The sequence below is a fragment of the Lagenorhynchus albirostris genome, chromosome 8 (assembly GCF_949774975.1).
Source record: "Lagenorhynchus albirostris chromosome 8, mLagAlb1.1, whole genome shotgun sequence".
In the NCBI taxonomy this organism is placed as follows: Eukaryota; Metazoa; Chordata; class Mammalia; order Artiodactyla; family Delphinidae; genus Lagenorhynchus; species Lagenorhynchus albirostris.
Window position 1 is genome coordinate 75,318,926 of NC_083102.1, and position 14,552 is coordinate 75,333,477.

The window sequence follows — 14,552 nt, forward strand, 5'->3', positions numbered from 1 at the left end:
GAAATGTAAACAGAAAATTGTAATGTGAATCTAGAGAAAGGGTGAGTTTTGCTATGTTCAAAGGGATCATTGTGGTTTTTCAACTAACTGATTTTATATCATTGAATAAGGTAATTTAGATTTCTTAGTCTTTTAAAATATTTTATTAAAACTATTGATTTTAGGGCTTCCCTGGCGCAGTGGTTGAGAGTCCACCTGCCGATGCAGGGGACACGGGTTCGTGCCCCGGTCCGGGAAGATCTCACATGCCGCAGAGCGGCTGGGCCCATGAGCCATGGTCGCTGAGCCTGCGCGTCCGGAGCCTGTGCTCCATAATGGGAGAGGCCACAAGAGTGAGAGGCCTGCGTCCTGCAAAACAAAACACAACAAAACAACTGATTTTAGAAAATTTGAAAGGAGGATATGTGTTAATTTAGAACATTGTTAAAGTAATATATAGTTTTTTCTGATTAAACCCAACTTTTCCTTTGAGTATTTTTTTGATGGAAAACTGATTACTTAACTTACAAATTATGTTTAAAATAAAATGAATTTTTCCAAAGAGAATTGGTGTAAGCATTTATCAAAGGCTGTGGACACCACTATTCTGCAGCATTGTAATAAAATATAAGCAGGAAGCTCAGATATATGCTACATGGATTTTAGATTGGAAACGTAGTGGCCTTTGTCACTGTTATAACCCAAATTATTTGTAATAAAAAAACCTGTGTGTGAAAAAAAAAGTGTATGCATGTAGAAAGTAATAACATAAAAGGAAAAAATTGTTGTGGTAGGCTGAAGATATATATACATTTCCTCTAAAGAAGCAATAGTCAAATGCAATGTGTAGATTTCATTTGAATTCTGATTCAAGCAAATCAACTGTAAGAAGACAATTTTCAGATAATCAGGAAAATCTGGATATGGAACAGGTGTTAAACTACTTAAATTAAGAAATTACTATAAATTTTGTTAAGCATGATAATAGCACAATGGTTAAGTTCTTTAAAAGTTAAAGGTGCATTTCGAAGAATTTACAGTGAAATGACATGATGTCTGGGATTTGACCTAAAATACTTTTGGAGAAAAAAGGTGGAAGAGGAGAGATGAACCAAGAATGGCAAAATATTGTTCACTGTGAAAGCCAAGTGATGAGAATTAGGTCCATGAGTACTCATTATACTATTCTATCTCTGCTTGTGTATGTTTGAAATTTTCCAAAATTAAAAAAATTGAAAATGTTAAAAAAAAATCATGAGATACAGTATATCTACTCATCATTTAGACACCATAGAGGTAAATATATATATATATATACACACACACACACACACACATATATATATATATATATATATTCTTTTTGCATCTGCATCGTAGTGGAAAACCCTGAATTTGGGGCCTTGGAAGCAAAAGAGTGGGGTCTGAATTCTAGTTTTCCTACCTGCTAATAATGTTTACTTTTTTAAAAATAAATTTTATTTGATTTATTTTATTTTTGGCTGAGTTGGGTTTCATTGCTGCACATGGGCTTTCTCTAGGGCAGCGAGTGGGGGCTACTCTTTGTTGCGGTGCACAGGCTTCTCATTGCAGTGGCTTCTCGTTGCGGAGCACGGACTCTAGGCACGTGGGCTTTAGTAGTTGTGGCACGCAGGCTCAGTAGTTGTGGCTCACGTGCTCTAGAGCGCAGGCTCAGTAGTTGTGGCGCACAGGCTTAGCTGCTCTGCGGCATGTGGGATCTTCCCAGCCCAGGGCTCATACCCGTTTCCCTTGCATTGGCAGGCGGATTCTTAACCACTGCGCCACCAGGGAAGCCCCTAAAATGTTTACTTTTTCAGTCTATTTTATACGGGAAAAAAATAGACATGTATACTGAATATTAAAATAACTAATAACAAGTAAGGTTTGTTGAGACTTTGTGTACCACACATTGAGCTAAGCCTTACGTATCATTTAATCCTTATTACTAATGAAAATATTAAATAATGTATGAAAAAAAACCCCTGATGTGCACATATACATATATATGTATACAGACACACATATATATATAAAATACATACACATTACAATAAATTTGTTTGTATTTGATTTTTTTTTTTTTTAAATCTTTATTGGGGTATAATTGCTTTACAATGGTGTGTTAGTTTCTGCTCTATAACAAAGTGAATCAGTCATACATAAACATATGTTCCCATATGTCTTCCCTGTTGCGTCTCCCTCCCTCCCACCCTCCCTATCCCACCCCTCCAGGCTGTCACAAAGCACCGAGCCAATATCCCTGTGCCATGCAGCTGCTTCCCACTAGCTATCTACCTTACTGCGTTTGTTAGTGTGTATATGCCCATGACTCTCTCTCGCCCTGTCACAGCTCACCCTTCCCCCTCCCCATAACCTCAAGTCCGTTCTCTAAGAGGTCTGCGTCTTTATTCCTGCTTTACCCCTAGGTTTTTCATGACATTTTTTTTTCTTAAATTCCATATATATGTGTTAGCATACGGTATTTGTCTCTCTCTTTCTGACTTACTTCACTCTGTATGACAGACTCTAGGTCTATCCACCTCATTACAAATAGCTCAATTTCGTTTCTTTTTATGGCTGAGTAATATTCCATTGTATATATGTGCCACATCTTCTTTATCCATTCATCCGATGACGGGCATTTAGGTTGTTTCCATCTCCAGGCTATTGTAAATAGAGCTGCAATGAACATTTTGGTACATGTCTCTTTTTGAATTATGGTTTTCTCAGGGTATATGCCCAGTAGTGGGATTGCTGGGTCATATGGTAGTTCTATTTGTAGCTTTTTAAGGAACCTCCATACTGTTCTCCACAGTGGCTGTATCAATTTACATTCCCACCAACAGTGTAAGAGGGTTCCCTTTTCTCCACACCCTCTCCAGCATTTATTGTTTCTAGATTTTTTGATGATGGCCATTCTGACTGGTGTGAGATGATATCTCATTGTAGTTTTGATTTGCATTTCTCTAATGATTAGTGATGTTGAGCATTCTTTCATGTGTTTGTTGGCAGTCTGTATATCTTCTTTGGAGAAATGTCTATTTAGGTCTTCTGCCCATTTTTGGATTGGGTTGTTTGTTTTCTTGTTATTGAGCTGCATGAGCTGCTTGTAAATTTTGGAGATTAATTCTTTGTCGGTTGCTTCATTTGCAAATATTTTCTCCCATTCTGAGGGTTGTCTTTTGGTCTTCTTTATGGTTTCCTTTGCTGTGCAAAAGCTTTGAAGTTTCATTAGGTCCCATTTGTTTATTTTTGTTTTTATTCCCATTACTCTAGGAGGTGGGTCAGAAAGGATCTTGCTTTGATTTATGTCATAGAGTGTTCTGCCTATGTTTTCCTCTAAGAGTTTGATAGTTTCTGGCCTTACATTTAGGTCTTTAATCCATTTTGAGCTTATTTTTGTGTATGGTGTTAGGGAGTGATCTAATCTCATACTTTTACATGTAGCTGTCCAGTTTTCCCAGCACTACTTATTGAAGAGGCTGTCCTTTCTCCATTGTACATTACTGCCACCTTTATCAAAGATAAAGTGTCCATATGTGCATGGGTTTATCTCTGGGCTTTCTATCCTGTTCCATTGATCTATCTTTCTGTTTTTGTGCCAGTACCATACCGTCTTGATGACTGTAGCTTTGTAGTATAGTCTGAAGTCAGGGACCCTGATTCCTCCAGTTCCTTCTTTCGTTCTCAAGATTGCTTTGGCTATTCGGGGTCTTTTGTGTTTCCATACAAATTGTGAAATTTTTGTTCTAGTTCTGTGAAAAATGCCAGTGGTAGTTTGATAGGGATTGCATTGAATCTATAGATTGCTTTGGGTAGTAGAGTCATTTTCACAATGTTGATTCTTCCAATCCAAGAACATGGTATATCTCTCCATCTATTTATATCATCTTTAATTTCTTTCATCAGTGTCTTATAATTTTCTGCATACAGGTCTTTTGTCTCCTTAGGTAGGTTTATTCCTAGATATTTTATTCTTTTTGTTGCAATGGTAAATGGGAGTGTTTTCTTGATTTCACTTTCAGATTTTTCATCATTAGTATATAGGAATGCCAGAGATTTCTGTGCATTAATTTTGTATCCTGCCACTTTACCAAATTCATTGATTAGCTCTACTAGTTTTCTGGTAGCATCTTTAGGGTTCTCTATGTATAGGATCATGTCATCTGCAAACAGTGACAGCTTTACTTCTTCTTTTCCGATTTGGATTCCTTTTATTTCCTTTTCTTCTCTGATTGCTGTGGCTAAAACTTCCAAAACAATGTTGAATAATAGTGGTGAGAGTGGGCAACCTTGTCTTGTTCCTGATCTTAGTGGAAATGCTTTCAGTTTTTCACCATTGAGGATGATGTTTGCTGTGGGCTTGTCATATATGGCCTTTATTATGTTGAGGAAAGTTCCCTCTATGCCTACTTTCTGCAGGGTTTTTATCATAAATGGGTGTTGAATTTTGTCAAAAGCTTTCTCTGCATCTATTGAGATGATCATATGGTTTTTCTCCTTCAATTTGTTAATATGGTTTATCACATTGATAGATTTGCGTATATTGAAGAATCCTTGCATTCCTGGAATAAACCCCACTTGATCATGGTGTATGATCCTTTTAATGTGCTGTTGGATTCTGTTTGCTAGTATTTTGTTGAGGATTTTTGCATCTATGTTCATCAGTGATATTGGCCTGTAGTTTTCTTTCTTTGTGACATCCTTGTCTGGTTTTGGTATCAAGGTGATGGTGGCCTCGTAGAAGGAGTTAGGGAGTGTTCCTCCCTCTGCTATATTTTGGAAGAGTTTGAGAAGGATAGGTGTTAGCTCTTCTCTAAATGTTTGATAGAATTCGCCTGTGAAGCCATCTGGTCCTGGGCTTTTCTTTGTTGGAAGATTTTTAATCACAGTTTCAATTTCAGTGCTTGTGATTGGTCTGTTCATATTTTCTATTTCTTCCTGATTCAGTCTTGGCAGGTTGTGCATTTCTAAGAATTTGTCCATTTCTTCCAGATTGTCCATTTTATTGGCATAGAGTTGCTTGTAGTAATCTCTCATGATCTCTTTTATCTCTGCAGTGTCAGTTGTTACCTCTCCTTTTTCATTTCTAATTCTATTGATTTGAGTCTTCTCCCTTTTTTTCTTGATGAGTCTGGCTAGTGGTTTATCTATTTTGTTTATCTTCTCAAAGAACCAGCTTTTAGTTTTATTGATCTTTGCTATTGTTTCCTTCATTTCTTTTTCATTTATTTCTGGTCTGATTTTTATGATTTCTTTCCTTCTGCTAGCTTTGGGGTTTTTTTGTTCTTCTTTCTCTAATTGCTTGAGGTGCAAGGTTAGGTTGTTTATTCGAGATGTTTCCTGCTTCTTAAGGTGGGCTTGTATTGCTATAAACTTCCCCCTTAGAACTGCTTTTGCTGCATCCCACAGGTTTTGGGTCGTTGTATCTCCTGTATTTGATTTTAAAGAACCCCAACTTTTCCTTTAATTGCTATTCCTAACTATAACTAATCAGTGAGTAGGCTGTACCTTTATAATTCATGTCGCACTTCAGCTTGGTGTCAAACCTCTGAGGGCTTTAGCTTCATTTTATGTTAACATGATGGTAAGCTTCCCACCCCAGTCTGTTCTGTGTAGCCTTCTCTGGCCTAGGTTGACTGCTGCAAATATTATACATGAGGTGGCTGCCAGGGAAAAACAGATTCAGCAGTTAATCTTTTAATCTTGTTGCTGCAAGATTCTTTAAAATATATATATTTTAACTTACCAAATACTATTATAACTCTTTTTTTTTTGTTTTGTTTTGTTTTGTTTGGTTTTTTTTGCGGTACGCGGGCCTCTTACTGTTGTGGCCTCTCCCGTCGCGGAGCACAGGCTCCGGACGTGCAGGCCCAGCGGCCCCGGCTCACGGGCCCAGCCGCTCCGCCGCATGTGGGATCCTCCCGCACCGGGGCACGAACCCGCGTCCCCTGCATCGGCAGGCGGACTCCCAACCACTGCGCCACCAGGGAAGCCCCTATTATAACTCTTGATTGAAAGGTCTTAATAAAGAAATGCCCCCTCTCCCTAAATCTTTTTTTTTTTTTTTTTTGCGGTACGCGGGCCTCTCACTGCTGTGGCCTCTCCAGTTGCGGAGCACAGGCTCCGGACGCGCAGGCTCAGCGGCCATGGCTCACGGGCCAGGCCGCTCCGCGGCATGTGGGATCTTCCCGGACCGGGGCACGAACCCACGTCCCCTGCATCGGCAGGCGGACTGTCAACCACTGCGTCACCAGGGAAGCCCTCCCTAATCTTTTATTTTGAAAATTCTCAGTCTACAGAAAGTTAGGGAAAATTATGTGGTAAACATCATATATCTTTCCTCTAGAGTCATCATTTACTAAAAATTTTTCTATATTTTTATCTTTCCTTCTCTATACAAATATATATGCTTTTAGGGGGTACCATTTGAAACAAGTTGTACATATCATGACATTTTATCCCTAAATACTTCTTATCAAAGTATTTTTCTTATACTTTTTTTCTTGTGCATACCCACTAAACTAGAATATTTAAGTGTTCCCGATGAATGACGCCAAAAGATACACTGCTTGATTTCCTCCATCACTAGACTTTCTCCAAATAGTTTTTCCCCTCACTTTATATTACTTTGATTTTTTTGTGGATTTATTTCTAATCACTTTTTACAACCACCTGCTACCACTACTCTCACTACTCCTTTCTGAAATCTGTTTTTCTTTTTTCACTTTAAGAAAATTATGGTAAAATGTATGTAACATAAAATTTGCCATCTTGGGCTTCCCTGGTGGCGCAGTGGTTGAGAGTCCACCTGCTGACGCAGGGGACACGGGTTCGTGTCCCGGTCCGGGAAGATCCCACGTGCCGCGGAGCGGCTGGGCCCGTGAGCCATGGCTGCTCAGCCTGTGCGTCTGGAGCCTGTGCTCCACAACGGGAGAGGCCACAACAGTGAGAGGCCCACATACCGCCCAAAAAAAAAAAAAAAAATTTGCCATCTTAACCATTTAAAAAAAATTTATTTTATTTGTTTATTTTTGGCTGCGTTGGGTCTTCGTTGCTGCACGCAGGCTTTCTCTCCTTGCAGTGAGCAGGGGCTACTCTTCGTTGTGGTGCGTGGGCTTCTCATTGCGGTGGCTTCTTTTGTTGCAGAGCACAGGCTCTAGGTCGCTGGCTTCAGTAGTTGTGGCTCGCGGGCTATATAGTGCAGGCTCAGTAGCTGTGGTGCACAGGCTTAGTTGCTCCACGGCATGTGGGATTTTCCCAGACCAGGGCTCGAACCTGTGTCCCCTGCATTGTCAGTTGGATTCTTAACCACTGCACCACCAGGGAAGCCCTGCCATCTTAACCATTTTTAGATGTACAGTCCAGTGACATTAATTATATTCAATGTTGTACAGCCATCACTACTACCTAAAACTTGCATCACCCCGAACAAGAAACTCTGTAACCTTACCATTAAGCAGTAACTTGCCATTCCCCCCTTCCCCTGGTCTTTGGTAACCTCTAATCTACCTTCTGTCTCTACGTATTTTTCTATTCTAGGTAGTCCAAATAAGTGGAATCATACAGTATTTGTCCTTTTTTTGTCTGGCTTATTTCACTTTGCATAATGTCTTCAAGGTTCATCCATTTTGTATTATGTATCAGAACATCATTCCTTTTTATGGCTAAATAGTATTCCCTGTATGTTAATACCACATTTTGTTGATCTTTTGATCTACTGATGGACACTTAGGTTGTTTCCACCTTTTGGCTATTGTGAATAATTCTGAAATAAACATTGGTGTACAAGTATCTCTTTGAGTCTCTGCTTTCACTTTTTGGGGTAGATACTTAGGAGTGGAATTACTGGGTCACATGGTCATTTTATGTTTAGCTCTTTGAGAAACTGCCGAACTGTTTTCTGTGGTGGCTGTGCCATTCTATATTCCTACCAGCAGTGTATGAGGGTCCCAGTGTCTTCACATTTTTGCCAATGCTTATTTTCCCTTTGTTTGATTATAGCCATCCTAGTAGACGTAAAGTGGTATTTCATTGTGATGTTGGGTATCTTTTCATGTGCTTACTGTTCATTTGCGTATCTTCTTTGGAGAAATGTTTATTCAAGTCCTTTGATGATTTTAAAAATTGAGTGGTTTATCTTTTTGTTGTTGGGTTTAGGAGTTCTTTATATGTTCTTGATACTAAGCCCTTGTCAGATATATGATTTGCAAATATTTTCTTCCATTCTCTAGATTGTCTTTTCACTTTCTGGGTAATATCTTTTGATGTCCAAAAGTTTTAAATTTTGATTAAGTCCAATTTATCTGTTTTTTCTTCTGCTTTTCCTGATAGCTTAGTAACAGAACCATCAGCAACTTTATGAGTTGTTGTTAAATTATTTTTCCCCTGATCACAGATTAGGGTTTGAGCTGCGTTTTTTGGTCCAGGACCAACAAAAAATAACAATATCAGTTGCCACTGACTGAATACATAATATGTGTTAGGTGCCATTGGGAAACTTGAGAAAAGAGGATTCTAGGGAAGCAAAGGGTCAAAATTTCATTCTTTCCAGGTAAATTCTACTAAAACCCTTTAACCTCCCAGAGAGATTAGAAGATACAGTCTTCCCCATCATTTTCTAGTCAGAACTAGTATCTGTACTGCACTGATTGGGTTCCTGGCATCTGCTCTGGATCCTAGGCTGCCCCTAAACTTCAGCCTGTGGAGGTTCCAGGTTTCTTGTTTCTACATTTCCTTGAATTTCTTAGTTAGCTCAGCTAGCTTTTTACCTTACCTGCCTAGTCCACAGTTGTCTTTTCAGACTAAGAAACTCAAAGTAAATGGGTTCCTTACAGAGAGACTAACATTTTAAACCAGCCTTTACATCTGTTTTATTGCACTAGAAAAGTAAGTTTCCCTACGTTTATAACTCTGAAATTCCGTTAGGAAGCTCTGTATGTGATGCTATTCATTAAAATAGGCTTTTTCTATGTGTGGTATGAGTGCTTTCCCTCTAGTATATTTCCTTTCGGATGACTTGATAATTGTTCACTTTTCCCCTCAAACTATGAAAACACAAATATTAAGTGCTCTATCAGTCTTTAATATGGTTTATTCTCATTTTTTTTCCCCTAGCTGATTTAAAAAGAACAATTGCTGTCCTTTTGGATGACATTTTACAACGTTTGGTAAAGCTGGAGAACAAAGTCGACTATATTGTTGTAAACGGCTCAGCAACCAACACTACCAATGGTACTAGTGGGAATCTGGTGCCTGTGACGACAAATAAAAGGATAAATGTATCAGGCAGCATTAGATAGCAGTTGAAGATCAGCTTGTGCTGCTACGTTCACCGTGGATTATATCCTATGGCAGAAAAGCTTTTATATCGCTGGCTAGCATAGAGTAATACTTTACAATAAAACCTCTATGCATTTTCAAGGAATATGCTGGATTCATGGAACTCTAATTCTGTATATAAATCTTAAAAGTTATTAGTTTGCTTTCAGGCACAACTCTTCAACGCTGTACTATATCCTTAAAGGGAACTTGGTAACATGGTTGATGTAGTAAGCAGGTAGGTGATCTTTGTATAAATCTTTGTGTTTGAGATCAAGTTGGAACAAAAACACTGAAGGACATGGATTCATTTCTATAAAATATTTATTTAAATATATGACTTGTTTTTCAGACAAGTGAAGAATATTGTTACTGAATCATTCTGTCATTTGTTATCAGTAGATGTGACTGTTTGACTAATACTATTAGAAAATGTGCTTACTTCCAGTACTTACTATATTTTGTTATTCAGATTATGAGCAGAGAGAAAGGAAGTATAATGTTGAAAATAATGTTTTGAAATCATGACCCAAAGAATGTCTTCATTTGCACTATCCCTTCAGAATAACTGGAGGTTAATTATTGTATAGTTTTAAAAATTACATTTATAAGAGTATAATCTTGAAATGGGTAGTAGCCACTGTTTGTAACCTATTCTAAACATTGGGACAATTAAATAACATTAAAATAGTAATTTCTAATCTCATACGTAACATTTTCTTATATACTTATGTTCTGAAGAATAAAAGATTTTTATGATGAGATTAAAAGTAAGTATTAATTCATGATTTTCATATACATGAATGTTAATTTAAAAGTGTAACCCTTTGATTATGTTGTCAAGAAAGCACATTATTTCCATATTCCGGTAATTTTTGCTTATATTATATTGACAAGGGAGAGAAAAACTGAGATATTTGTGAGACTGGGACTCTTAAGGACTTTAGCCAGATGTATATAATAAAAGTATTTGTGTTGCATTAAATTGCTTGGAAAATGGTAACATAGTACGTAGAATATCCTGCTTTATGAAATTTTGGATTTGTATAATAGATACGTTAGATATTCATTTTATATAATGAGCACTTAAAAATAATTAAGAACGTTTAAAATGTAATTTAAATTATGAAGATGGACTATCTTTTCAGGAAAACAGCTCTTCTATATAGCACAAGAGATCTTAATCTTGGGTAATTCTACTATAGAGAAAAGTACACCTTTATTTAAATTTACCTTGTAGCAAATTTAATTGCCATATGGTGCCCTATGTTTCATAGTATTTATTCTCTATAACAACTGCTTAAGTGCAGCTAGCTTCTAGATTTAGACTGTATTGAATTTAGTTTTGGATATTGTATTGTTCATTATTACAATGTGCTACCAGACATAGTAGCAATAATTATAATGTTTTATTAAAATAAGTATGAGAAAATATTTCATGAAAGATATCTTTCCAGACTCTTCCCTGTACCCTACCTTTATGTGAAGGAATTATTTATATACCATTTCCGGGTAAAGTTTGGAATAATTGTTCAGTCTCATTAGATGCTGACATTTTTGTTTTTGTTTTCAGGGATGAAATAAAATGTATTATTTGTACTTTACAGTGTTATCATAAATTTTTTCTTTAATGGTGATTGTGCATTTAATAAATGGTAAATGATTAAAAGGAATCTTAGATAATTTGGGTTTTGTTCCATGAATTCCAGATAGCTGTTTCAAAAGAGAAAAATGGAAGATTGCCTTGTCCAGGTTAGGAGAGTCTGAGTTTAGGGACTGATGGGAACAAATCTGGGGATTGTGATTGGAGGTGGTTCCTAGACTTGAACTGTCAAGTCGAAGTTTACTGGTGAGTTTTTTTAATTTAAACTTAAATTTTTAAATTTTTATTTTATATTGGAGTATAGTTGATTAATAATGTTGTGTTAGTTTCAGGTGTACAGCAAAGTAATTCAGTTATACATAAACGTGTATCTATTCTTTTTCAACTTCTTTTCCCATTTAGGTTATTACAGAGTATTGAGCAGAGTTCCCTGTGCTATACAGTAGGTCCTTGTTGGTTATCTATTTTAATAGCAGTGTATACACGTCAATCCCAAACTCCCAGTCTGTCTCTACCCCCCACCCTTCCTTCCTGTTAACCATAAGTTTATTCTCTAAGTCTGTGAGTCTCTTTCTATTATGTAAATAAGTTCATTTGTATCTTTTTTTTTCTTTAGGTTTTGCTTATAAGCTGATATCATATATTTATCTTTCTCTGACTTACTTCACTTAGTATGATAATCTCCAGGTCCATCTGTGTTGCGAAAATGGCATTATTGCATTCATTTTAATGGTTGAATAATATTCCATTGTATATATCTAACACACCTTCTTTATCCATTCCTCTGTTGATGGACATTTAGGTTGCTTCCGTGTCTTGGCTGTTGTAAACATTGCTGCAATGAACATTGGGGTGCATGTATCCTTTCCTTTTTTAAAAAAATTAATTAATTAATTAGTTGATTTTTGGCTGCATTGTGTCTTTCTTGCTGCACGTGGGCTTTCTCTAGTGCAGCGAGCAGGGGCTACTTTTCGTTGTGATGCACGGGCTTCTCACTGTGGTGGCTTCTCTTGTTGTGGAGCACAGGCGCTTGGCGTGCAGGCTTCAGTAGTTCTGGCTCGTGGGCTCTAGAGCACAGGCTCAGTAGTTGTGGCGCACGGGCTTAGTTGCTCTGCGGCATGTGGGATCTTCCCGGACCAGGGCTTGAACCCGTGTCCCCTGTATTGGCAGGCAGATTCTTAACCACTGTGCCACCAGGGAAGTCCCACATGTATCCTTTCAAACCATGTTTTCCTCCAGATATATGCCCAGGAGTGGGATTGCTGGATCTTATGGTAGCTCTATTTTTAGTTTTTTAAGGAACCTCCATACTGTGGCTGCACCAGTTTACATTTCCACTAACAGTGTAGAGGGTTCCTTTTTCTCCACACTCTCTCCAGGATTTATTGTTTGTAGACTTTATGATGATGGCCATTCTGACTGGTGTGAGGTGATATCATAGTTTTGATTTGCATTTCTCTAATAATTAGCGGTGTTGAACATCTTTTCATGTGCCTCTTGGCCATTTGCATGTCTTCTTTGGAGAAATGTCTGTTTAGGTCTTCTACCGATTTTTTGATTGGATTGTTTGTTTTTTTCATATTGAGCTGCATGGGCTGTTTGTAAATTTTGCAGATATTAAATCCCTTGTCAGTTGCATTGTTTGCAAATATTTTCTCCCATTCTGTGGGTTGTCTTTTTGTTTTGCTTATGGTTTCCTTTTGCTGTGCAAAAGCGTTTGAGTTTAATTAGGTCCCATTTGTTTAATTTTGTTTTTATTTTCATTACTCTAGGAGACAGATCAAAAAAAGATATGCTGTGATTTATGTCAGAGAGTGATCTGCCTATATATTCCTCTAAGAGTTTTATAGTATCCAGTCTTACATTTAGGTCTTTAATCCATTTGGAGTTTATTTTTGTGTGTGGTGTTAAAGAATGTTCTAATTTCATCTTTTTGCATGTAGCTATCCAGTTTTCCCAGTACCATTTATTGAAGAGACTATCTTTTCTCCATTGTATAGTCTTGCCTCCTTTGTTATAGATTAAATGACCATAGGTTCGTGGGTTTATTTCTGGGCTTTCTATCCTGTTCCATTGATCTATATTTCTGTTTTTTTGTGCCGGTACCATACTGTTTTGATGATTATAGCTTTGTAGTATAGTCTGAAGTCAGGGAGCGTGATTCCTCCAGCTCCGTTTTTCTTTCTCAAGATTGCTTTGGCTATTTGGGGTCTTTTGTGTCTCCATACAGATTTTAAGATTTTTTGTTCTAGTTCTGTGAAAAGTGCCATTGGTAATTTGATAGGGATTTTATTGAATCTGTTGATTGCCTTGGGTAGTATAGTCATTTTGACAATGTTGATTCCTGCAATCAAAGAACAGGGTATATCTTTCCATCTGTTCGTATCATCTTTGATTTCTTTTATCAGCATCTTACAGTTTTCGGAGTACAGGTTGTTTGCTTCCTCAGGTAAGTTTATTCCTAGGTGTTTTATTCTTTTTGATATGATGGTAAATGGGTTGTTTCTTTAATTTCTCTTTCTGATCTTTCGTTGTTAGTGTGTAGAAATTCAACCAGTTTCTGTGTATTAACACATTGTTGACTGGGGGATTTTTGCAGAAACTAACACCTGTGGCTGGCGATTTGTAATGTAAGTAAATATTGAAACACCCGCGTTTGAGTAAATATCAACAACTTTTTTTGCACTTAATGTATTTATTTGAAATTTCATACATGTCATACTAAAGCATTCTAATATTTCATTAGAGTGTGATAGGCAGTATAGCAGTCACCTCTGTTCAGGGGAACAGAACATCTATTACAAATATACTGTGTTTCACTGCACTTTCCCCTGGAAGAGCAGACTCTATACTTTCCGGTGGCATTTTTTGTTAGTCCTGTGGGTATTATTTCCTCTAGAATATGTTCTTTTATTTTACCTGATAGTCAACAAGGTGGATCTTTGTTGGGAGCTCTTTTAGAAACGCCACAAGAAGGACCAGGTGCGGGACTAACACTATATTCACCAGAATGGTCAGTTACCCATTCTCTAGCTACTGCTAACAAAATTTGCTTGTAAGTCATTTTGTTCTGTACATTAAGGCTACAGTAAGTTTTAAACGGCTCTAGGTGTGTGTGCTTCAGTAGTTGCGGCGCACGGGCTTAGTTGCTCCGTGGGACGTGGGATCTTCCCAGACCAGGGCTTGAACCCGTGTCCCCTGCATTGGCATGCGAATTCTTAACCACTGTGCCACCGGGGAATTCCTCCTTTTTCATTTCTAATTTTATTGATTTGAGCCCTCTCTTTCTTTTTCTTGATGAGTCTGGCTAAAGATTTATCAATTTTGTTTATCTTTTCAAAGAACCGGCTGTTAGTTTCATTGATCTTTTCTATTGTTTTCTTCATTTCTATTTCATTTATTTCTGCTCTTATCTTTATGATTTCTTTCCTTCTACTAACTTTGGGTTTTGTTTGTTCTTCTGTCTCTAGTTGCTGTAGGTGTAAGTTTAGGTTGTTTATTTGATATTTTTCTCGTTTCCTGAGGTAAGATTGTATTGCTGTAAACTTCCCTCTTAGAACTGCTTTTGCCGTGTCCCATAGGTTTTTGAGTGAATTAGAGTCTAATTCACTGATATAACCTGGGCATA

At 37.4% G+C, this 14,552-nt stretch overlaps 1 protein-coding gene across 2 annotated transcripts in view; it reads left to right on the forward strand.

Annotated features, from left to right (window-relative positions):
• CCDC126 (coiled-coil domain containing 126) overlaps positions 1–11,131 on the forward strand; it is a 59,178-nt gene extending 48,047 nt beyond the window's left edge. The window contains exons 3-5 of one of the 2 annotated variants that reach the window (XR_009541842.1): positions 9,118–9,559; positions 10,063–10,091; positions 11,031–11,131. Coding sequence is in view for 1 of the 2 variants with exons in the window: in XM_060156156.1 (XP_060012139.1) it covers positions 9,118–9,302 (185 nt within the window). In the remaining variant the exon portion in view is untranslated. Of the gene's footprint in view, positions 1–9,117; positions 10,926–11,030 lie in introns of those variants that run through there. The other variant, XM_060156156.1, reaches the window with a different exon arrangement.
• The last annotated feature ends 3,421 nt before the right edge of the window (positions 11,132–14,552 follow it).